At 41.7% G+C, this 23649-nt stretch overlaps 1 protein-coding gene across 12 annotated transcripts in view; it reads left to right on the top strand.

Moving 5' to 3' along the window:
* adgrb2 (adhesion G protein-coupled receptor B2) overlaps positions 1 to 23649 on the top strand; it is a 223405-nt gene that overhangs the window by 182735 nt on the left and 17021 nt on the right. For 4 of the 12 annotated variants that reach the window (XM_079652995.1, XM_079652990.1, XM_079652989.1 and 1 more), the window contains 12 exons: positions 675 to 760; positions 3357 to 3455; positions 5837 to 5936; positions 7339 to 7410; positions 9665 to 9757; positions 10923 to 11192; positions 13247 to 13286; positions 13694 to 13708; positions 15322 to 15485; positions 15654 to 16370; positions 18864 to 18899; positions 21080 to 21193. In XM_079652995.1, coding sequence (XP_079509121.1) covers positions 675 to 760; positions 3357 to 3455; positions 5837 to 5936; positions 7339 to 7410; positions 9665 to 9757; positions 10923 to 11192; positions 13247 to 13286; positions 13694 to 13708; positions 15322 to 15485; positions 15654 to 16370; positions 18864 to 18899; positions 21080 to 21193 — 1806 coding nt within the window. The remainder of the gene's footprint in view (positions 1 to 674; positions 761 to 3356; positions 3456 to 5836; positions 5937 to 7338; positions 7411 to 9664; positions 9758 to 10922; positions 11193 to 13246; positions 13287 to 13693; positions 13709 to 15321; positions 15486 to 15653; positions 16371 to 18863; positions 18900 to 21079; positions 21194 to 23649) is intronic. The other 8 variants (XM_079652986.1, XM_079652988.1, XM_079652991.1 and 5 more) reach the window with 6 other exon arrangements.

Raw genomic sequence — 23649 nt, 5'->3', positions numbered from 1 at the left:
TTGTGTGTGAGAGAGAATAAATAAGACAGCCCAATATTTTTAAAAAAAATCTATTCTTTTTCGCAACTTTCCGCATATTTCGCAATTTCGCTGCATAAAATCACATAAAAACCCAGCATGTTTAATCGCATAATCAAGGATTTTTGCCCGCGTTTTTCTGGAGGGTCGAAACATCATATGTGTAATTCGTGACACAATTCAAACGGGATCGAAAGATAATCTTTCTCTCTCCATTGACCTCAATACATACTTTTTCCGAAATAAGGTCCCATGGAGTTCCACCGGAAGGGGAGGGACTTTGCCTCTCTATTGTCAAATCTGCAGAGGAACAACAGTTTGTGGTAAAAAAAAAAAACTGATAGGACCCTTTAAGGAACATAAGATTAGTGTACTATGTATGCAAAGTCGGGACGCGGAAGAGTTAAGTGTTCGAAATTATGTTTTATCTGAAGGCTGTGTTTTTGGAAATATAAGTTTTTGTAATAAGCTTAAAGCTTGGTTTTTGTTGGAGAAAGAAAGCTTTGGTACCATAACAGCAAAGATACTGTCATGTTTAGTCTGTGGTACAATCAAAGTCTTCTTTAATCAACTGAAACATTAGGGGAAAAGAAATGTGAGCATGTTGGATTCCATTCTAGCAATCCTGATCCATCTGTCCTCTCTGTCTCTCTCAGGTGAATATGCTCATTGGAATCGTGGTTTTTAACAAGCTCATGTCTCGAGACGGCATCTCAGACAAGTCTAAAAAGCAGCGAGCGGGGTAAGTTAACATCCTAAACTCTCTGTCTGCACCTCACACACACACACACACACACACACACACACACACACACACACACACACACACACACACACACACACACACACACACACACACACACACACACACACACACACACACACTCACACACACACACACAACACACCGCTTACTCATTCAACCACTGTTCTTGGTGGGGAATGACTACGAATGTGCTGCATTAAATACATGTCACCTTCTGTCAGACACAAACTCAGGGAGGCAATATTTGTAATGCAACAATCTGCGTTCAAAGGACTCTGAACACACACACTTGTGACTCCCAAGACAAATTATTATAAAATACAGTCAAATTTGGCAAAAAGTCATCTGTTGTGTTCTGTTGCTCTGTGAAATCTAGCATTCACAATCACTTCCAAGTCTGCTTTTCTCAGTTGTATGTGACATAGATGAATAGGTGGCCATGTGGATCAATGGTAGATGCAATTCTAATTATATTTCGTGAACACACAGGATTATGTTGGTTGAATCGAAATCAGAAAAAATGCAGACACACACTATATGCATACATACTAAAGTATTGAAGACATGTTTATGCATCCACCCACATCTTTACTAATCCTTTGAGTGGGGATTTCCGCAGCTCTCACAGCCAAATCCATGTTTTCATTTCCATACGTATAGATTCCATGTATTCTTTTCTCTATGTTTTTCATTACAATTCCTCCAATGTCTTTCTCTTGCACACATTGAAATTGATAATGTGTGTATAGCTGAAAGGGTTAATAAAACTGATGGTCTCTCCAGGGGGTTGATTAGCTTTTGTTTCCATTTGAATCAATGGAGATTAAACCGGTTGTTGTTTACAAACATACACACATAAACAGATGCACTCTTCTTTGTTACAGGCAGAGTCCTTGGTGTATTCTGTTTATGATCAAAAATATAGTTTTGTTGATTTGAATTGAGGTGGTATGAGGTTTTATCTAAAGTTAGTGTGTAACCTTCAGTACATGAAGGTAGGCTGAGCCCTAGTTTTGGAAGCAGCCAGGAGTTAACGCACAGGAGTAGAGCAGTATTTTAGCCAACTAAAGAAATGGCAAAATAAATAAAAAAGGTTTCCTTATTGTATATATATATATTTAGAATATTTTCATCACTCAACCTTGCCGTGAGACCAATCTGTTTTCAAAGGGGAACCGTAGCCGTTACCAATTATCTCGCCAAAGCCACTAAACTTACTTGAAATAAAATGCTAGTTTTACCATCTCAACACTGGAGTTTCTGGGTCTCACGCTGCCTGATTGTCTGTGTTATTGTGTGATTCTATTATAAAATACAGTCAAATTTGGCAAAAAGACATCTGTTGTGTTCTGTTGCTCTGTGACAGAACACAACAGATGTATACACATAGTGTGTGTCTGCATTTTGGTCAGATTTTGTCTGATTTCGGTCAAACCAAAGTTCTTGTAGCAACAATATTTAGCGTTGGACCAGCAACCCCTGTGTTTTTTTTCAAAGGATTTTGGTGGTTTTGACAGTAGCATGGATAGCAGCTTCAGTTTCTTGTTAAAATTGACTGTCTCCAGGCAGGTTAAAGGGGTTCAAATACTCTCAATATAGCGTGCACTCAAACATATATATTATTCTTGAGGGGTTGGGAGCCTTTCTTTTATGTGGCTAAAATCTCCTCTGCTGCAGCGCTCCTTCAAAGCAGAACATTGCTTTTCCTTACAAACTGGGATCATACAGACCTCCATATACATTAGGCACTAGACTGACTATGGATACTAATGACTTAATGCGACCCCACTTCAAAACATACCAACTATAAGCCCACTCTCTCTCAGATTCTCAGACGTCCATGTTTAGGAGCGCATACATATCCCATTGCTACTTCACACAGTGGTTGCTCGTGTTGCTAACAGGACAGGCTGTCATTAGCGTAATGTTTTTTTCTTATGAAGCCGTGGGGATGTGGCTGGCGCTAAAGCAATGAGCTGTGATGGGACGTTAATGTAGCATAGCCCGAGCATGGCCCCATCATTCTCCAGTCTATATATACACACACACGTAGCACGAACACATACACAGTTTCTCTCCACCTGAGTAGTCAACTGTAAGTAAACAGCCAAAGTCTTTCTCTTCCTCTGCACCCTGATAAAGCTCCATTGTGCACAGCCCTGCTTACACAAGCAGTGGAATAACATAGTTGGTGTGTTTCCTGTCTGTGTCACTGTAATCTGTTATTCCACACTATTCTGCTGTAACATTGCAATGTGCGTCTCTCACTTTCTCTGAGTCAATCTTTGTATTCTGACTGTTATTCATTGCTGCTACTTTTTAAAGATCTGGTTTTAATTTGCCTTTCTTTCTTTTTCTCCCTACCCTTCCCCCTTTTTTCTTTTCTCCTCCCTCCCTTTGTTGTGTCCACTTTTACTTATTTTCTTTTGGTTCTTTTTTGCAACCTACACATTCACCTGTTGCCATGACCGACACTTGTGTTTCCACACATTCCCCCCCAACCCCCACTCCCATGTCTCCCACCCACATGGTTGTGTGTGTTTGTGTGTGTCTTTGTGCACATGTCCTAAAGTGTCCCAGCTGAGGCGCGTAGCCGACTGCTCCTGAAATGCTCCAAGTGTGGCGTGATCTCGAGCACCGCTATGTCCAGCCAGACTGCCAGCAGCTCCATGTTAGTCCATCTTCATCTTTCTACTTCTTCTCTCTCCCCATTCCTCTCTCTCTGTCTCTTACTCTGCACCATCTTCTCTGCCTTCTTTACCCTAATCTCTGGCTGTTGATAATGATGCAGGATGACATTCAGGAAAAACAAACACATTTAAAAGGGAAAAAACGTCTCCAATAAGCCGCCGATATTTAATGAGTGCATGTCTTGATCCAAAGTGGATTTTCCTGAGGTCATGCAACCCGACCTGTGTCAGGCAGTGTTTGTAAATCAGATTGTTTGAACTTGTTGGTAGTGCTTGATTGTAGAGGCTTGACTTGTTACGGTTACGGTGTGGCATTTTAAGATGTGTTGCTGTACCTTTGTGTGCTATACAAATAACTGGCAAAGCATTTGAAAATATCAAATGTGCTAACAATCTTTACATACTGTAGAAACTAGAGAGTGCTACACGGCTGGAGGAATGAGTTCCTAAGTATGTTGTGGCTCTGCGGGATGCTTTGTCGAATCAGTATTACATATTAGGTTTAGCAGTTTAAAAGGCCGGAGAAAACATTTTATAATCCAATGCTTTTTGAATTTTAAATTTCATATCAAGGACTAAAGGTCCAAATATCTCAGCCTAAATGTTGAATTAATCTGTTTGAATACAACATTTCTCAAACAATGTTTATTACTTTTATATTTAATATATGCAAATCAATATCGTGCAACTTTCTAAATGTAATAATAAATGGAGGCTAGTGTTGTATGCATTTCTCTGTATGCATCTCCTATAGGTTGTTAACGTGCTTCCACATAGTCTTTTAAAACAAATAGACCTTATTTATATGTAATTTCTTTCCTTGAGAACAGTTTTGTTTTGTATTCATGGTCTAATGTTCAGAGCAGCCAGTCTGTTAATGAAAGACCCTCCTCCCGTCTTTCGCTTGCAAACCGTCCTTTGCATATTTAACTACGTCCTTGTGCAAATCTTTCATTACGGCTTTGTGTTTGTTTTAGAGGAGCACTCTGTTTAAAGCAGGAGCACTGATCTTAGTTGTGTTGTTGCATGATTGGACACTAATGGAATGAGATTGCCTATTTGCAGTAACAACTTTGTATCAGTCTCTTGTTGTCACTAGGGAAACATGGGGCCATTATCGACTTTCTTTTACCCATCTTTGTCAATCTCAGATCCACCTACATCTTTGCTGAATGCATAATAGTATATTATTAGAATTCATTTATACCACACATTACTGCGTTCATTCTCGCTGCTTGTGAAATTCTACTTTGGCTGGAGGGTTCTTCAGAATAATGAGTTCATAGAAATCCTAGCCATAATCAAACAGTCTGTGCAGTATAATTTGTAATTTACTGAAAAAGCATTCAAACACAATAATTCACCTTTAATGTTTCTCACATTACACACGCCTTCACTCTCTATAGTATTATTATATAGTAAGCCGGGTCTATTTATACCTAAGTGATAAAGCTTTAAAGAGTAGTACTTGGGAATTTATTTCTAGATGGAGACAATTAGAATTTTGTGATAAAAGCGTCCCCCATATTTCTCTCTCCCAAATGACATTGTAGCACTTAAAAATAATAGCTCATTAAAGACACTTATTATTTACAACGAGGTACACTGGAAGTATTAGTGTTTCTTTTCTCTTATAATGTGTTAAACCATATACTATGGTTTAAAAAAAAAAGACTTGGAAATGTTAGCAAGAGGACATGTTTTAGTTAGATTTTCTATTTTAATCATAGCTTTGGAAAGGCCCCTGTATAATGACCTGCTTAACTCTCAGCGCAGCTAAACAGAGCTGTCTGTCAGTCAGACTGACATTTGTAAAACTAGGAATATGTGCTCGAAAGGCATGAACATTTTAAATTGGTGTCTGACTCTGTAGAGTTACACACACACACACACACACACACACACACACACACACACACACACACACACACACACACACACACACACACTCCTACACACACCCGTACTCCTCAGAAGGGCCCTGTGTCAGTACTTGTCAATGGCCTGTCTTCTTCCTCCCTTTTGGCCCTCTGCCTTTTGCCTCTCACTCCACCAACATGACACTTGCTGCACACCAACCCTGTAATTGTGAGCAATTGTCAGTGTCATAACTATCCACATGATTACACATCATCTAGCGCATCTCAGTTGGAATATTAAGCAAACCTCGGTGTGCCAATCAGCTACAAACTGCCCACCACTGAACCTCTGACTGATCTGTGTGTGTGTGAGAAGTGGAATTGTAAGACTTACCAAAGATGGCTGGTCTGGTTTGAGACTGAACCCCTTGTACCTTCTCATTGTTTCCTCTCCCTACCCCCCACCCTCTCTGTGTCTGCCTTTCTTTCTCTTTCTCTGACAGGGCGTCTCTGTGGAGCTCCTGCGTAGTTCTCCCTCTGTTAGCATTAACCTGGATGTCAGCAGTGCTGGCCATAACTGACCGGCGCTCCACACTTTTCCAGGTGATGTTTCTCAGCAATACCCTTACACACTGTGTCTCTAAGACAAGTGGTACACTATAGAAAAGGTGGCTTTACATTGGTGAATGGCATCAAATAGGGGGGGGGGGAGGCATGCTTTTTTAACTTTATCACATTAAAGGGGCCCTGTTATGGAGATGTCCAGGTTTCATAATGGTATTCTGTGCTTCTACTGTACTATGACATGTTTCCATGCTTTAATGTTTGAAAAGCTCTTTATTAGTCTCCTACTGCCTGTGTTGCAGCACCTCTTTGCTCCCTCTGTCTGAAACCAGAGCTCTGATTGGTTAGCTGGTTAGTGATTGGCCACTTATTGGAATCTCGCTTTGGATAAAAGCATTAGCTAAATGATATGGAATAATGGTCAACCGCTTACAGGTGTTATGTCCATTAGCCTGGGGAATTAGGCATTGCATCCTTTGCAGACCATTACATGCACACAACACTAAACACACTATAGGAAAGGAACACACAGTAAAGCATAATGGGGCCCCTTTAATCCTGAATGGTTATGTGTAAATAAACCAAAAAATAGGATCAACTTTGGAAAAAAAATAAAACAATGAACAAACGATCCCACTATGTCAAGACCATGATCAGAGACACAGCCTATGAATGACAATATGAATGGCTACACTGATTTATTATGAATAAACACGGCTTGGTTGACTTTTTTAATTCCTGTGTTTCTCTAATGATCCCTGAGTCCTTTCCACTACAGCACCACAGGATTTGATAGTATATGGTGGGTTTGAAAAAAGGGTGCTTCAACATCCTGGGGTGCCTTAAAGACAGTTCAAGAGTGACACAAGAGTCTCTTTTTTTTCGGAGCGTTTTTCATCTTTCAACTAGTCAGAAAACCGTAAAACAAGGCATTTACTTAAAGGGCATTTTTATATTCCGTTCGCAAATGTATGAAAACAGGGAGAAAAAAGGCATAAATGAATAAAATCACCATATCAAGATCCTAAGTTAACTTTGCAATAATACCACAGATAAAAAACGGTAATGGCAACTCAGGTCTCTTGTTGCCATGGTAACACAACACACTTTCTGGCTCTTGGGTTTTCCCAGGTGAAAAGAAGTCGGAAATAGCAACTGTCAGAGCGGTGATGGAAAGATTAGCACTGTAAACTGCTCAAAGAAAAAGTGATGAAACAATGATTTGTAATGCATTGAAACTCTAATGAATGATACCAAATATTGATATGAGATCATATATATATCCTGTGTGACACTCTGTATAGTACGTGTTGTGGGAGGAATCCATGGAAAACAAAAAAAAATACTTTACACAGGTGCAATTGTTTTTACATTTGTTGGGACCACTATGAAAATATAATGAGTCATAATTAACAAGGAAACATTTGGTTGTCTCCTCCAGGTCCTTTTTGCTGTCTTTGACTCCGTCCAAGGCTTCGTCATCATCACCGTCCACTGTGCAATGCGTCGAGAGGTAAATCGTTTTTTTCCATTTTTCCTTCTTCCATCCTAGACATTTCGAGTTCATCCATTTTTAATTCAGCGCCACACAGTGACCTCAGCGACATTCACTTCCTCTGACAGGTGCGATTCATGTTCGTAAATGTCACGTTAGTTTCCAGGTCAGTTTGAAGTCTCTGCAGAACACAGGCGGACCAGACATAAGAGGGATTAGCCCAGTATTTCTGTCCTGTGTTGTGGCGCTTCCTCTACATAATGCAGTATGATAGCGCAGTATTGTCCATCTGATCCAAGGCTGCTTTAAGGAGCTTAGTAATATGGTGTGTGAAATAAGACGATAAGTCCCTGACTAATACCCTCTAGTTCCTTTTTGCCACATGCTTGTGTGTGTGTCCCGGAATGCTGGGCTTTAAACCCATTGTCAACATACATGAAGTCGTGCCCTTGAGATAGACATTTACACACACTCATTTTCCATCTGGCTAAATCAAAATTGGACTCAATGAATGGATTTACAATGTCATCGTTTTTCCATAACTGTAAATGTGTCGCTGATGCATGTACACCACACAGAGCCTTGCCTTTATCCAAGAGATCATTATGATATTGAATGCACTTCATGGTGTAAGTGAATTCCTAAATGCTCGATGTGCTTAGCTGCATTAAATCAATATCACAAAAGCGGCAGGGATCAGGGTACAGTAAATCCAGGAATTATTTATTGTAAGTGTATGAAAATCCCCTGCGTAAATCCTTCGTAGCTGCTGAACAACAGGCAGAGGGGAGTGCTGTGCCGGAGGGAAGGGAGGGGGAGGAACACGGGGGGGGGGGGGGGGGGAACAAGGAAGCATTACGCTGCAAAACAAGAGGGAAGGCAGTTGAGAGTGTGATGTTACTTGAAGTGAAGCACAGACTCAAAACACGCCCTCTGATAGGGCCTGTTGCATGTAGGGGCACAACGGAGGGTAAAAGGAAGGAGGTGGCAGGGTAAGCCTGCTGAGATCAGTCAGGAGCCAGCAGGAGAGGAGACATGTGAAGGTATTCTGTGAGGGAAGGGCTTAGTTAAGTGAGTAGAGAGGAAGGGGAGGAAGGAGAGTGGATGACAAATTGCATGCAGAGATGGCGAAGGGGACGTGATTCAAAAGCGAAGCAGGGGATGATGGTAAGGGAGGAGGAAATGGAGAGCAAGGTGGCGAGAGAGGTGTGGACACATAGTGGAGCTCTTCACTTTGATGTCAGGATGAGCTGCTTTTCACACACACACACACACACACACACACACACACACACACACACACACACACATATACACACACACACACACACACACACACACACACACACACACACACACACACACACATGGGAGAACAGGAAACAAATGCCACGAAGGATGAGTATGGACATGAAAAGAAGAGATGGATGGAAGGAAACAATGGAGGCAATATACTAGCCCATGCAGTATTAATCAGACATAGATTCTTCTCCAATCCACTCCATTTGTAGCGACACACACACACACACACACACACACACAGATGAGACCACCCAGCTAGATTGAAGATGCTCTCGTTCGCTCTTGCGCAGCGTCTTGCTCGAGCACTCTTGTATTTCCACCCATGAGATTCTTATGGGCTTTGACAGCGGCAACATTGAGAAATGATGTTGCTCCTCAGCAAGTATCTAAAATACAGAGCCCGATGGGGGGAAAGAACCTCAGAGTCGGTTGTGAAACACGATGCACAGGGATCCATTTGATTTGAGCTGTGTTACAAGAACCTGACCTTTGACGGCCGGCTACCGGTGTGTTTGCTTAGAATGGCGTACTTTGGAGGGTAGAGAAAAAACAACAAGACGGCAGTCAAAAAGCCCATTGGTTGGAACATCCTATAAGCCACGCTGCTGATTTTAATTTGGGCCGAGCGGCGCTGATCTCACAAGGCACAAATACGGCACTTTAAAGAACTGCTTTGTGCTTTCTATACCAACCCACTGAAAGTTACATAAGCTACAAGGCTGAGCTATTTGCATAGAATATAGCTTCTTTTTTTTTTTACCTTTTCACATCATTTGGTATTCACTGAACATCTGTCATTGCAGTGATACAGACTGGGAATATATCATGTCTGAGGGAGTGAGTTCCCCGTGTTCCAGCGTTTGCCAAACCTTTAAGTAAAAAAAAGTAAAATGTCTGCAAACTTATTTTCTCCCTTATTCTGTTCCCCTCCCACTCTGTATTCATCCTCTTCTCTTTTCCACGCCTTTAGGTGCAGGATGCGGTGCGCTGTAGGATGGGGGGATGTAAAGATGACAGCGAAAACTCCCCAGACTCCTGCAAGAATGGACAGGTGCAGATCATGGTGAATAGCATTTCATTTCATCCCGCATTGCAATCCATTAGCTTCATACTAATGCTGGAGCTTTGTGGCTTCAGCTCCAATAACAGGAAGTATGATTGTTGTGCTCAAACTCATACCTGGCTCTCACTTTTTCCCCTTAAGGAAGTCATTATTGTTTATGCATTATGCATCTACCATTTGTATTTTTCCCCGAAAATGTAATTTACCTTCGAAAATGCAATTTCCCTCCCAGCCTAAAAAATCCTGTGGTGTCATAACTGGACAGGAAATGTTGTCAAAAGAATCCACTTCTGTAAAAGTAGCCTGCATGGATTCATTTAATTGCATTTTGATATTTTTGTTGCTCGCATTTTATTTCTTGATGAAAATGTGTGTATTGCTCATGGCATTTCGTGTATCACCAAAACATTCATTTTAACACTTTTATTTACTTTGAACCTAAACTTCCTGCTCTGTATTTGAAGAGCACGGAGCTCCCGTAAGGTTATTGTACGTGTTCCAAATCTGGCTAATAGTGTGATAAATCATATAGACTTGAAATGCCTCGCCAATGTCAGCACGGTCACACTGCGACTATGAGAGCACCAGCGACTCTCACAACGCTATTCCCTTTATTCCTCCCTCAGACCTGTTTGCGGTAACGATTATGGCTTTCTGAACGCCCCTCTGAGGTTATCAAGATTAAACTTTGGAGCCATCATTCTGCTCAGAGAACCCATTATGACACATTTTCTCTCTCTGTTTTCATAACCGAGAGGAACATCTACAGTCTAACTGAGCTTATTTGATTTTGGGTTAAATGTATTGATATCATACACACAGCTCGTTGCTGTGCCAACTACTTCTCGGCTGGTAAAGTTTCATCTAAAAGTGACGGCACATATGCATGGACGGTTTAATGCACACAATACCCTTGAGAATATTAATTATGATGGATAATTTGGAGCCACCAGTAATGCAATGTCCCCATCATAACTACTCTCAGGTCGTTGCTATATTGTCAGTATTTAAATGTTAAACCGCAGACATTTAGAGATATTATAAGAAGTAGAAGTGCAGCTACACCTTCTTCTTAAAGCAGTATAAAAGCCTTTTTCAGTTCAAGTGTTTAATTAGTTCATCTCCGTTTTATTTTTGTATTCATTCATTCCTTTTACACCATCAGAATTGCTCTAATGTGAACTTCAGTGGGCAGCAGTATGGCTCTCTGCGTATCGGCACCCCCCCGTGTCTGTCCAGTTGCCACCAGCAGTTGCCACCTGCGGGCCACCAGGCCTGCCAACAAGCCTGTTACCACAGTCTGCCCCGCAGCAACAACCAGGGCCTCGAGCACAGCCATGCACACCAGCATAGCCCCATCCTGAACAACACCCACAACCGCAACCACGCTCATAACCATAACCACGTCGCCCACAACCACATCGGAAGCTTTCCAGTATGTCACTCGTAGAAAAGTCATTGTCATTATGAATAGTGAAGCAACTAGAATGGATTAAAGGTGGAATCTGTAGAATAATATTTTTGCAATGATTAGGAACAGATATGAGAGGAATGGTTAGACATTTAGAAAAATAGCCCTTTCTAGGAGGTACATGAGAAGATGGAAGCCTTTTATATGTTTTCTAAATATAAAACCCATAGCCAATAACTGGCTTAGCGTGTTTTAGCTTAGCTTAGTGCAAGGACTACAAATGGCTCAACTCACTCATGGACTTTCTATATGTTGTTTAATCTGTAAACAATCGGAATTTGGAATTGTTACTTTATGGTTTTAAAGGGGGGTACTGTGGATGTAGGGTCACTTTGCCCAGACAGAAAATAGTCCCACACAAACCCTGGTAAAAACACAAGGTAGCAATTCTACATGTTTCATTTATCTTAAATAGACACAGAAGACATTACATGCTTAGAAGTGATGCTAAAAAGCTGGTAGGCATATTATGTTCCTGTTGGAAAGTGGCAGGCTAGCCTTTTCCCATATTTCCTGTATTTATGCTTTGTTTTAATTACATATTCCACCTTTAAATCTACGTAGGAATAGCTGTGGTGTATAATATAGACTCCCTCTTTTACTTTAGCATGGTATACAGAAAATAATGTGTTTTTAATTGATTAAGAACATATTGGTTTCTTTTGCAATTATTTCAGTAGGAACCTCCCCAGAAGGCTGTGTTTTATTGGATGTTTTTTCATTCAACAGGACTGAGCAAAATAAACGTTGTTCCCTTATAGTGTTTGTTGACGTTGATGACTTACTGTACTTAACCTGAGGGTTTCATAGAGAGAGTGTATTATAGTTAAAATAAAGATGATTTGTTTTTCTCCATTTGAATGGTAGAGAGTGTCTGAGAGAAAGAGAGAGCGGTTTATTTCATATCCTCATTCGTCCATTTAGTAGAGACCCATTTACGGTGCTGCGGGTGATTTGCGTACTAAGAGCTTTGCTGCTCCTCTGAGACCTTCACATAGTCTCTCCTTCTCTCTTTCAGTTTTTCATTCTCCCCTTCCTCTTCTCTTTGCCTGTGTGGCGTGCCCAAAATGTCTCAAATCTCTAGTGTATCATCCAAACAAAAGCTTTTGTAAATGAATCCCACCGAGGACAGGAGGAGGCTCTTTGGTGAGAGAAGGGAAGACCACAACTGCATGGCAATGAGCTTCACTTTCACTGAAAAACTTGAGTGATAGCCATTCTAGAAACAATACCTTTTAAATTCAACCCACCGCCCTCAGTCTTTGGTAGTTTCACTTTACCCCGAGGAGAAGTGCCACCCTGCTCTCCTCAAGTGAGAACAAACTAAATAAACATACATTTTGAACCTTATCTACATAACAAGTGAATCGGAGTGCAGGTTAAACTCAGTGTTGTATGGGATGTTTGTGTTATGGTCCCTAGTGTGAATGAATTGTAAAGGTACAAAGTGTGTTTTTCCAGTCTAACAAATGCTCGGCTGGAAGACGGCAAAGTTGTGCTTCAAGTGGCCCAGCAGATAATAGTTTAGCTGCAGAGTAAATGACTCTCCCTGTTGGCATTTAGACAATAGCGAGGTGACTGTTGAGTCGTATAGTAGCATTACATAGCTGGAAAAGCAGAAACTGGGTTCTGCTCGTCTTCTTTCAAAACTGTATTTGGATCTGCTGCTGTGCACTGATACACATTAGGAACACAGTCGCAGTGTTTGCATAATTCTCTGCTCTTTTTTTTTTTTTTCAAAAGACCTTGAAAAAATTCACTTTGAACAGATGAAAACTGAACATGTATGACTTAAGGCACCGTCTCATTCACAGGGGGCTAAACTAATTTACTTGGTTGTAAAGTGTCACCATAGCAACAGATCCTTTCGTTTTTTTAACTGTCAGATTAAAACATCATCAGATACAGCATAACCATTTTAAATCCAATCACTCACCTGGCTGGTGTCTCTATTAATACGTTGAATGTAATGACACTCATTGTATTTCCTCTCTCTTCCCACCCTTCCTCCCTCTTAGACGGACTTTGAGAAGGATGTGGACTTGGCATGTCAAACAGGTAAGCTCTCCCTTCCAAATGATTTACTTTTCCATTTCTCCCTTTGTCTCCTCTTTTGTCCAACACAGGATTAGCATTGCAGAGAGGCAATGGAGAGCTGCGACGTAGCTTGCTGCTTTGCATGTTGATAGACTGACAGGAGATGATGTGCTGCTGCAGTATATGTCCACACAGCTGCACACCAATTATTATTCCTTATCAATCACACTGATTCTGCCCAATGTGTGTTCAGTGAGCATATGTTTGAATGAGACTGTGTTTAATTGTGCATGATAATAACACTCCTCAGTGTGTAAAGACCTGTTTCACTCGCTGCTGGTCTTGTGTTTGGATATGTTACAAATGTATCCCGATGTTTTGTGTTTGTGAAATATTAACACAGTCACTTTCCCCCTCCATCCTTGCAGAGAGAGGACACCCATGTAAGTTGTGCACACGATTGACCTTATTAACACTGCCTGGTTTGTCCCTCAACCTAAATAATTCCTATAGACGAATCTCAATTGTACGGGGATGTAGAAAATCCAACATTACTGCAGTGGTAGCTCTCTTGTAAACAGACTTTTTGAGAAAGAATTCTAAGTTTTAACAAATGGCTATTTGTTTTTGCTTTGCTTTGCTGTTATCAGCTGCAACGACACGGAATATAAAAACCACAAGCACATCTGCTCAATGAAATCCATTTCGCTTAGATCTTTTAAGTCAGTAACCGAGAACCAATCAGCTGCCAAGAAAAAAAGAACCCCCATAAACATTATTTGCTACTTTCTGGCCAAAATACCAATATGACAATTCCCCCCCCCCCAGTTTTTATCAAATGCTAATTTGTACCTCATTAATCAACATGAATACCATGCCACCGCAGTAATGGTGTAAAACTACCGCCAAATTCGTCTATAGTCCATTCTGTTGGTCTCCGCTGTTGGATGCAGATGTGAAGGGATCAGATTTTGCAAAACCTTGTCAAGTCCTTTCATATAACGTTGCACCAACAGGACGGTAAAACACAGAAAATGTGATGTTTTGTACTCAGCCAGTGTCCTTGCTGTTATATTCAGACTCAGCAGGATCCCGCTTCAATTTTTGATGAAACGTGGTGCTTTTGAACATTTTGTCACATCAATGCTGGTTACACAAAAATGGTCTGTGCTAGATGCTTTGGTTAAGAATTGGATTTTGGGGCCACAAAAGTACATTTCCTTTCCTCTGATGGTGACAGAATGAGCATGATATCTGGCATGAACTTGAAAACGCTTTGAGTTGTGTTTGATTGTGATGGTAGATTGATGTCAGATGTGATTAAGCATCGTCTCTGATCAGCATGTCATAGTTAATTTTGGAGTAGCTATTCTAGAAATATATAGTATTGTTTGTAGTTTCCTTTCCTCAACAACTTGCATGAAAGCTAACCCAAATCCACTATAAATAGTTTTTTTTTACGGTTTTATGAAATGAAAACAGGCCCTGGGCTAATACAGGAATACACGTTGATGCACATGCATTAAAGAACATAGGTATACAGACTCACACACACAGGGCATACTAAACTGTGAAGCAAGATAGCAGGGATAGAGGATTTGGCTCCATTTCCTTGGATGCACATTTTGCACTTTCTCCAAGCTAATAAAAATCTTGGCACACCGACAAAACTTTAGTTGGAGCAACACTTTAAGGTCACAGTTTTAGAGACACAACTCATCTTAGTAACTTCAAACCGCATAAGACCAAAAACTGAAGTGACATTCTCTTGGATATGCAATATATCTCGCAGTCACATCAAAGATTCAAACAAACGTCACTATCGAAACCCTAATGTATGTTTCTGTTTCGCCTATCTGTCGCCTGTTTAACATTTATCAACTTATTTCCATTTCATTACATTCCTCTTTATACTTCTCAATGTTCTGCTTCCTCAACATTTGCCTCTTCCTTAACCTCACTTTATTTTAACTCTTCTTCTTTTCTTGCTTTTACCAACTCCCCTTTCCGCGACTCTATGTATTACCATGGCTTCCCTTGTCTCCTCGCACCTTAGTCATATTCAAGGAGGTCAACACGTGTAACCCGGCCACCATCACTGGCACCCTTTCCCGCATCTCCCTGGATGATGACGAGGATCCAAAGCTAGCAGCCCATCAGGAAGGGGTCAACTTCAGCTCCCTCCCCGGGAACATCCCCCCTCCCAACCTGATCGTACAGGTGCAAGATTAAAGTTTACATTGACTGACCTATTGCTTGATCTTTTTCTAGTCCCAAAACTACATTTAAAAATAATGGAAAATGTAATCTAGCAACAATAAATGATCACAGTTGATGATGAATGAAAATAACATTCTTAGAAATACTAAAACGTTTCTGTTCCACAAGGTTCCAACCCTGAGCGGCCTGAATGAGCTGAGTGAGACGCCCCTAAAGAAGGACGTGAACCTCGATCAGCAGAGACAGCATGGGCAGCAACGTAGCGGCGCTCCAATCTACCTGTGCACCGAGAGTGGCCTAGGGTGGGCTCGACCGCCCCCCTCCTCCAACACCTCCCAGGACGGAAGTGCCTGTAGTGGAGGCAGTGGATGTGGGAGCGGAGTAAATGGAGGAAGTGGGGAGGGAGATTACATGGTCTTACCTCGTAGGACGGTTAGTCTCAAACCTCCAGCTCCCTGCTCTCAAGGAGGAGGCCTGGGTCTGGGGGGCGAGGACAAGCCCCTCAACATCGCAGTGGAGGATCCTCCGTTCCCCCCGCCTCCCTCACCCCTGACCCTCCACCCAGCTGAGAGCGAGGCGTACCCGGCGGATTTTGTGCCGTCAAGCGTAGGTGACATGAACATCGCCATGAACCTCAACCGCTCCTATGGGACGATCAAAACCATGCCCCACGGGCACGCCCACATGATGGCTCCGGGTGGTCTTGTACACTCCCACGGAGGACACATGCACTCCCATGGGCATTCGCTCCAGCTGAAGCAGGGCCAGAGGCCGTCGGTCAGACAAATTCTGACAGGGGGATCCACAGTGGAGAGAACCAGGACCCTGCCACGCAACTTGGGCAGCACCAATGCCAACAGCAGCCACTCAGCGGGATCCTTGGAGGTGGGTGAGAGGTTGAGGGGGTGAGGGAAGGAGAGGCTCCAAGTGTTGGTGCCGCTATGTTCACCTTTCACTTGAGCACACAGTTGATGTTTACGGCTTATGGATGCAGTGGTGGGGGTGTGGCTATGTATGTGAAGTTGTGGTGGTAGAATGACAAAGGGGAGGAACGTTCTCTGTAGTACTCCTTAGTTGGACCTGTAATCCTGTAAATGCAAGGATTGAAAACACTTTTTGAAACATTTTAACAGTAAAATCCAAATAAAACCATTTACATCAAATGCAAAGTCGCTTAGTTAAAGAAAGATTTTAGTGCTATGACGTTTGCTTTTTTCAGCTGAGTAGTATTCATTGCTGCCGACTGAGGCAATCAGCGTTGAAATGAGTTATTCTCTCAATGGAAGACAGCTTTGTCTTAGCGTACAGTGTGTGTGTGTTTGTGTGTGTGTGTGTGTGTGTGTGTGTGTGTGTGTGTGTGTGTGTGTGTGTGTGTGTGTGTGTGTGTGTGTGTGTGTGTGTGTGTGTGTGTGTGTGTGTGTGTGTGTGTGTGTGTGTGTGTGTGTGTGTGTGTGTGTGTGTGTGTGTGTGTGTGTGTGTGTGTGTGTGTGTGTGTGTGTGTGTGTGATACCCCCTCCTAACTATACGAGGTGGTACAGCAGATGGACTGAGACAGACAGGATCAGAGGAAATACCCCTGGTGAATGTTTCAGCCCACCTTAATTGTACACACACACACACACACACACACTGACGCAAACACAGAAACAAGCATACTTACACACAGAAACACACACTTTGCATCTTTCCCCAAATGGCATCTTGAAATGTTGATTAAAGAGATGGAAGCGACACTTTCATCGAAAAAGTGCAGATGCTTCACTTAGGGCTGAGGACGATAAGGATGTGTCATTAAAACTCATAAAAAATCCGAAGAGCTACGAGAACACTCATGAATACCAATAAATAAAAAAAAATGAATCTGCAGAGAAACCTGCGGGATGCAATTTACTGCTATAATTTCACCCTGTTTGAATATGCTCGATTCGGAGATGGATATCAGAGCGTGCCTCTCAAGATTAAATCACAGCAGTGCACTCCCCAATTCAAACACGGTGATACCTAATGGAGGGATCACGCAAATAGACTCTGTGTTCATTTCACTGTTGATTTTCAGTTGGAGGATTGTAAATGTAAACTCTAATTATGTTGTCAATGCTTACGAAATGTTCACAGGGCATATTAGTTTATTATCGAAATATAGAAACCAGTGGAGGGAGTATTCCTTACAACTAAATGTTAGCTGTAGAGGACAAGTTATCATATGGTTCACTGCATTAAGTACATGCAAACTGTGAAAAAGCAGTGTGCTATAGAACCATCATGGGAGGCTGTGGCGCAATGGATAGTACGTTGGTGTTCGGATCAGGGGAGCACAGGTTCAAACCCCACTGCAGTCAGCATGTCGTTGTGTCCCTGGGCAAGACACTTCACCCCAAATTGCTCCTGTGGGGATTGTCCACAGTATTGAGTATGTAAGTTGCTTTGGGTAAAAGCGTCTAACCAGTAACATGTTATCATTTCATTGTATAGCAAATCGTCGGGGGATTCCTCTTGAATTTTGTATGAGTGAGTTAATGACTGCTTTATGTGTGTGCCCACCAAAACATGCAATATACAATACATGTTGCATGTTGCATGTCTACCATATTACAAAGGAAACTTAATCACGGAATTTCTCTGTCCAAGGTAAGGATTTATCTGTCGGAGAACCCCAATGCATTGTGTAATATGAGTATAGGATGTCTCAAGAGAAAAACTTAACCTCTCTATCTGTTTGCATATGTTTACCTTTTAAAACTTGGCTGCCATAGCATTAGATCAGCAATCCGCTTTTAACAAACTGTGGAGAGCAGCTCCTGTCGTTGCCAAATGCAAATGTGGCAGTCTGCGAGAGCCAAATAGGAAGTCAGGGATGGAATGCGATGCAATGTCAGGGCCAGATGAGTTGGAAATGTCTGCAGCTGTTCAATTCACAGCTTGTGTGCCAATCGCTATAGCTGCCGAAGCACTTAAGAGGAGAGTGGTGGGGTCCAAACAAGATTAGAGCAAGAAAACCATTCTTCATATGTTTGCTGCAGCTCTTCTTATCAAAATGTCTAAAAAAAAAATTGCAAAGGAGGTTGATTTATTTATGCTGGGTTTGTAAAGATTGTGAGCCAAGGAATTATTGTTTCGTTCTAATTCTGGGTTATTCCACTTCACTAATCTCATTACGTTCAAATAGACTGAATAATTAGTATTTTGCCTTGACATTTGTTAGGGTGTCTGTGTCGTGTTTGGCAGCCAATGCATATTAGCTTTCTTCTCGTGACCGAACAATGGCACTTAGAGTTCCACAGATGCATTGAGATAGAGAGGTCTTAAGTTCAACAGTGGTGGAGGGGTTGGTCATTGATGCTTTCTTCTCTCCCCCTGCCCCCACCCCTCCTCTTCCAGAGGAAAAGAGTACGGTACTCTGAGCTGGATTTTGAGGTAAGATCACAGACCTCAACCCACTGTCATCAGCCTGTATGCTTTCTTGTGCTTCTGCCAGGACTTGAGTAACGCATAGTGGAGCAAAAAGCACTGCTAAATCCCTTCCTTCACACCTGTGTCTCGCTTGCTTTTAGGACTATGAACTGTTCTAGATCTACCTTAGATATAGTATGCTGTTTCTCCAACAATGGCCTTCAATCTCTACTCTATTTAGAGGCTGTCAATTTATGAATCAAATAAAAGAGAAAATAATCATCCGAATGTAAAATCAAATCAAACAATAGTCATTTTGGGGGTCCTGGTTAAAGAAACAGCTAAGTGGAGTGCTTTTTGTGTCTGAATGAATACAAGCTATTCAGTTATGGGTCAACACGTTTATGGCTGTAGTTGTTTGGCTGGTTTGACGGTTTTCTCTTGGAACAACGTTGGTTTGGCACTGTGTGAGTATGTTTGTTTTTAGAAACACCTGGGTGTCCTGTGAATCTCCAGTCTATAGCCAGCATCACATTGCAACAAAATACTTTCCTTTTCATTGCCCTTTTTTGCGGGAATTCAGTTTCACATAGACTGTTGCAGAGACTGGACATTCACTTTCCACCATGGAGATATATCTGCATCTAGGTTAGAGGATATGTGTTGTCACAAGCTACTAACAGTGACTTTGGCTGACTGTTTTACTCATCCAGAAAATGTAATGGAGTCATTTCTGGCCGCTGCATGAATTTAGAAGAAGATTGCCTCTCTTTGACATCAACTCTATTCTCATCAATAGACTGTTGACTTGAGAAAGAGGTTGACGTAGAAGTACCACTAATATAGCAAAGTGTAAACTTTCATGATTTAATGGAAGGTAATCCCATTTTCATCCATGTTTTATTTTTTTTCAAATAGAGTTTTCCCATGACTTTAGAACGTAACAAATTTACTTTATATAAATTACAATGTGTATATGGACAGTAAACGTTCCCCCTTTGGATCCTTTCGGGTTCTGCATTTAGAAAAATAACTGACGACAAGTTGGGTCTGAAATTGCGTTCACTGTAACATGATCGTCAGGATACAATAGCAAGCATTCATTAGTTTTAAAGAGCCACATAAACTCTACCAATAAGTCTAACTTCAACCAAACAACCTTAATATTTCAGTATAACTTTAACTTGTTTCAGCTTGATAACATATTGTTACTAAATAATGAGTTAGGAGTTGGCTAACATTACCTGCTGTTAGCTAATTATGCTAATGTTAGCAAACAAACATTAACTTTAGCCGATGTTAGCATATCTAGATACCTTAGCTAATTCATCAGGTTATTTGCTGCTTAACATTCCGTGACCTCCCTTTTAGTTTTACAGTAGTCAAATAGGGTTACAGGTTTTATTGGACGTAAATAAAAACCTTTGATAATGTGTCTCAGAAAAGGACAAATAAACACATAAAAAGGAGCAAGGAACTAGTAGCACCTTCTTAGCTGAGCAGAGATGAGAGTGCCCACTCTGGAGTCATTGGAGCCAGTGCTAAGCATGAGTCCTAGCTGGTAAGTGTGCGGGTGTGAGTGCTGGCACCTTGCCCCTGTGTCACTTTCAACCTTGCAAGCTACTTTGACGATTAGCTACTGCCGAGCAGCTACAGCACTGCTCATTAGCACTGAGGGACAACAGCAGTGGCACTGACAAATGTAGTTTGCTGTCAGAGGTTTATAGATCTGGATTTATTTTCCTTCCAGACAGACATATTCAGAACTCAGGGATGGCAGTTTTGTCAAATATCATCTCAATAGGGCGAGAGTTAAATATCAGCCCTTCCTTTAGACATTTAATGAGATAGACAAAATCCTGATTTAACAGGACTGCCAGCTAGCAGAGCCCAGTCTTGAGCAATGGCATTTCTGTCAGTCATTTTCACAGAATTTTTACTTTAAAGACTCGTCTGCCGCACTCCCAGTTGCCAAATTCTTAAAGACTGGGGAAGTGGATGATGTATGAGCATGAGCCAACAATCGATCGATCTGTCGGCGTTCTTCTAACCCCCTTTTCACGGCTGGCGCCACTGCAGTCCCTCAGCATTTTACCCATTTTCCCTTCCCCTGCCTGCCCCTATATGGCCCCCCCTCTTCTTTTTGCTTTTTTTGTTCCTGTTTTTGGTTCATTTTTGCTGTCCCTTCCTCTCTTCCCTTCCAGAAAGTGATGCACACTCGCAAAAGACATTCTGAGCTGTACCATGAGCTCAACCACTCGTCCAAGTTCCACACCATAGACAGGTATAGCAGGGACCCAGCCATGTCCACATTCAAGGTAAGACCATTGCCCAAAGCGGGACGGACCCCGCTGTATCAATGCATATCCACCCCTTCCGCACTTTTTCACAACCCTAAAACCCAACCCCTTTAACACTAAATAAATGAAACAAATTATATCAAATTCTGACTTCCGCTCAGATTTAAATTGCAGTAGCATGCTTCACAGAAAGTAGTAGTCATAGCCTGTCCACCGTGAAGTACTTTTGAAAGTGGCTGTATTCATAGTATATTCCAGCTTAAATGCTGCCTTAGAAAACATCTAATGTAAATAGTGTTTATAGTATATTTTCATTGCCATTTCATTAATTCACTGTACTTATTATCACACCCTTTGGGGAATCGAGCAATAACTACCTCATCAATACAACTTTAAAGGCACAATTTATTCCAGCTTACTTACGGTAAATATATTTTTATACCTGCTGTAAATGGCCTGAACCTAATTTGTTCTCACTTGTGGTTATTAAATACCTGTCAAAACAGTTGATAACTTAAGCTGTTAGCTGAGGGATAATCAATCAAAGCTGTTTAATACAAATCCAATTGTAGCAATTTAAGACCTGTGAAACTATTTCTCACTCTTTCCAAATCACCTCACAAAATTGCAATGCTGGTAAACACGATTGTGCCTTCACACACAAGTTTTTTGTCTATGCCTGTGTCACATTGGTTTAATCTGTTTGTTTTTTGGATTCATTGTCTGTTTACTCTACGTTAAGGCTTGGAATTTCGTCATTTTAGGGGCAAGGCCATTTGGCCTTTGGTGTCACACATTTTTTCAGGGCGCAAAGGCCACATGCCAGGGCACAAAGTCCATTGAGGGAAACATTTGGATTTGGAGCTTATAAATAAATAACTTCACTTTCTGATAAGAAAACACACAAATGACATGGGAAACAAATCACTGTTTTAATCATCATATAGGCCTATGCCTCCTTAGTATTACCGTATATAAAATACTTTACTTTGAATAATTAGTGTTTGGTATGTTTTCCATCTACTACTTCTCCCATTCACAAATCAAAAATCAAATCAAAAAATCTAAAATTATATTAATATGTAGCCTAACAAATATATTCAATTTCAGAGCAGAGGTTAGAAACTGGACAAAAGTTCAAAACTGTCATGGCGAATACAATCGCTGCTTTAATTCTGTCTTTAGGATGTTGTTGTGAGTGTGGACGCAGCAGCTACAGGTTAGTTTAGCAGCCTGATTGATCCATTCAGAAAACACGCATTTTAAAAGGTTTTTCGCTTGCCGTCTTTAATTCATGTTTTTTTACTAACCGGTGTCAGTATGTAGTTATTTCAGCATTATTTTGAAATGTGTATTACAATTAAATCACTGTAAAATAGGTTAATTTTGTGTAGTTGGTTTCCACAACTATAGGTTACTTACGTAACCCCAGTTCTCAGAGTAACATGAAGTGAGATGTCTCACTACGGGATGCGCCTCATCGCAGAGCAAACAGAAGCATCAATCTCACATACGCCAATCCTGATTGGCAGGTGATCTTGACGTCAGCGTCAGGGAATCCACCCCCTATAAGTAGCTTGCGCTACGTCGCATGCGTCATTCAAAATAAGCACCTCTTCTCGCTTCACCATAGCAAGGAGGGCCGTCTGGTGAGACATCTCACTTCATGTTACTCTGAGAACTGGGGTTACGTAAGTAACCTATAGTTCTCATTCATAACACTCCGTTTGATGTCTCCCGTATTGCCAGACGAGCTTATCTCGAAAGTCACCAAGACCAACCAGAACCTTACAGTTAAATCCCTCACTCAGCAGGGGGCCCAGTACTGCTCGAGCCACACTAGGAGCAGAGACGTCTAGCCTGTAAAAGAGGACAAAAGTGAGCGGTGAGGACCAGCTCGCTGCTCCACAAATGTCTTGAATGGAAACACCCTTGAACAAAGCCCAGGATGTAGCCATACCACAAGTCAAGTGAGCACGCAAACCCGAAGGTTCCTGCAAACCCTGACTCGTATAGGCCAAAGCAATTGCCTCCTCAATCCAGTGGGAGAGCCGTTGCTTGGTAACAGGCCTGCCCTTCTGAGGGTTAGCCCAGGACACAAAGAGTTGGTCATTATGATGAAACTTATTTGATCTGTCCATATAAGTGCGTAAAGCACGGACTGGACTCAGCAAATCCGGCTGCTGTCCCCCAGAGGGACACAGCGGCGGAGGAAATGCTTCAATGTCAATTGGAGTACATGAACCAACCACCTTAGGTATAAAGGCAGGGTTGGGCTTCAGTAACACCCTAGTATGCCCTGGGGCAAACTGGGTGCATGAAGGATGCTAAGACAGCGCATGAATGTCACTGACACGTTTGCGGGAAGCCAGGGCCAGTAGCAGAACTGTCTTGAGTGACAGGTGCTTCATGTCAGCTTCTTCCAGGGATTCAAATGGAGCTCGAGTGAGCCCATCTAAAACCACTCTCAAGTC

Source organism: Notothenia rossii (genome assembly GCF_949606895.1).
Source record: "Notothenia rossii genome assembly, chromosome: 10".
Taxonomy (NCBI): domain Eukaryota; kingdom Metazoa; phylum Chordata; class Actinopteri; order Perciformes; family Nototheniidae; genus Notothenia; species Notothenia rossii.
Note: the sequence above shows the minus strand (reverse complement) of the source record. Positions and strands in the feature narration are given on the sequence as shown.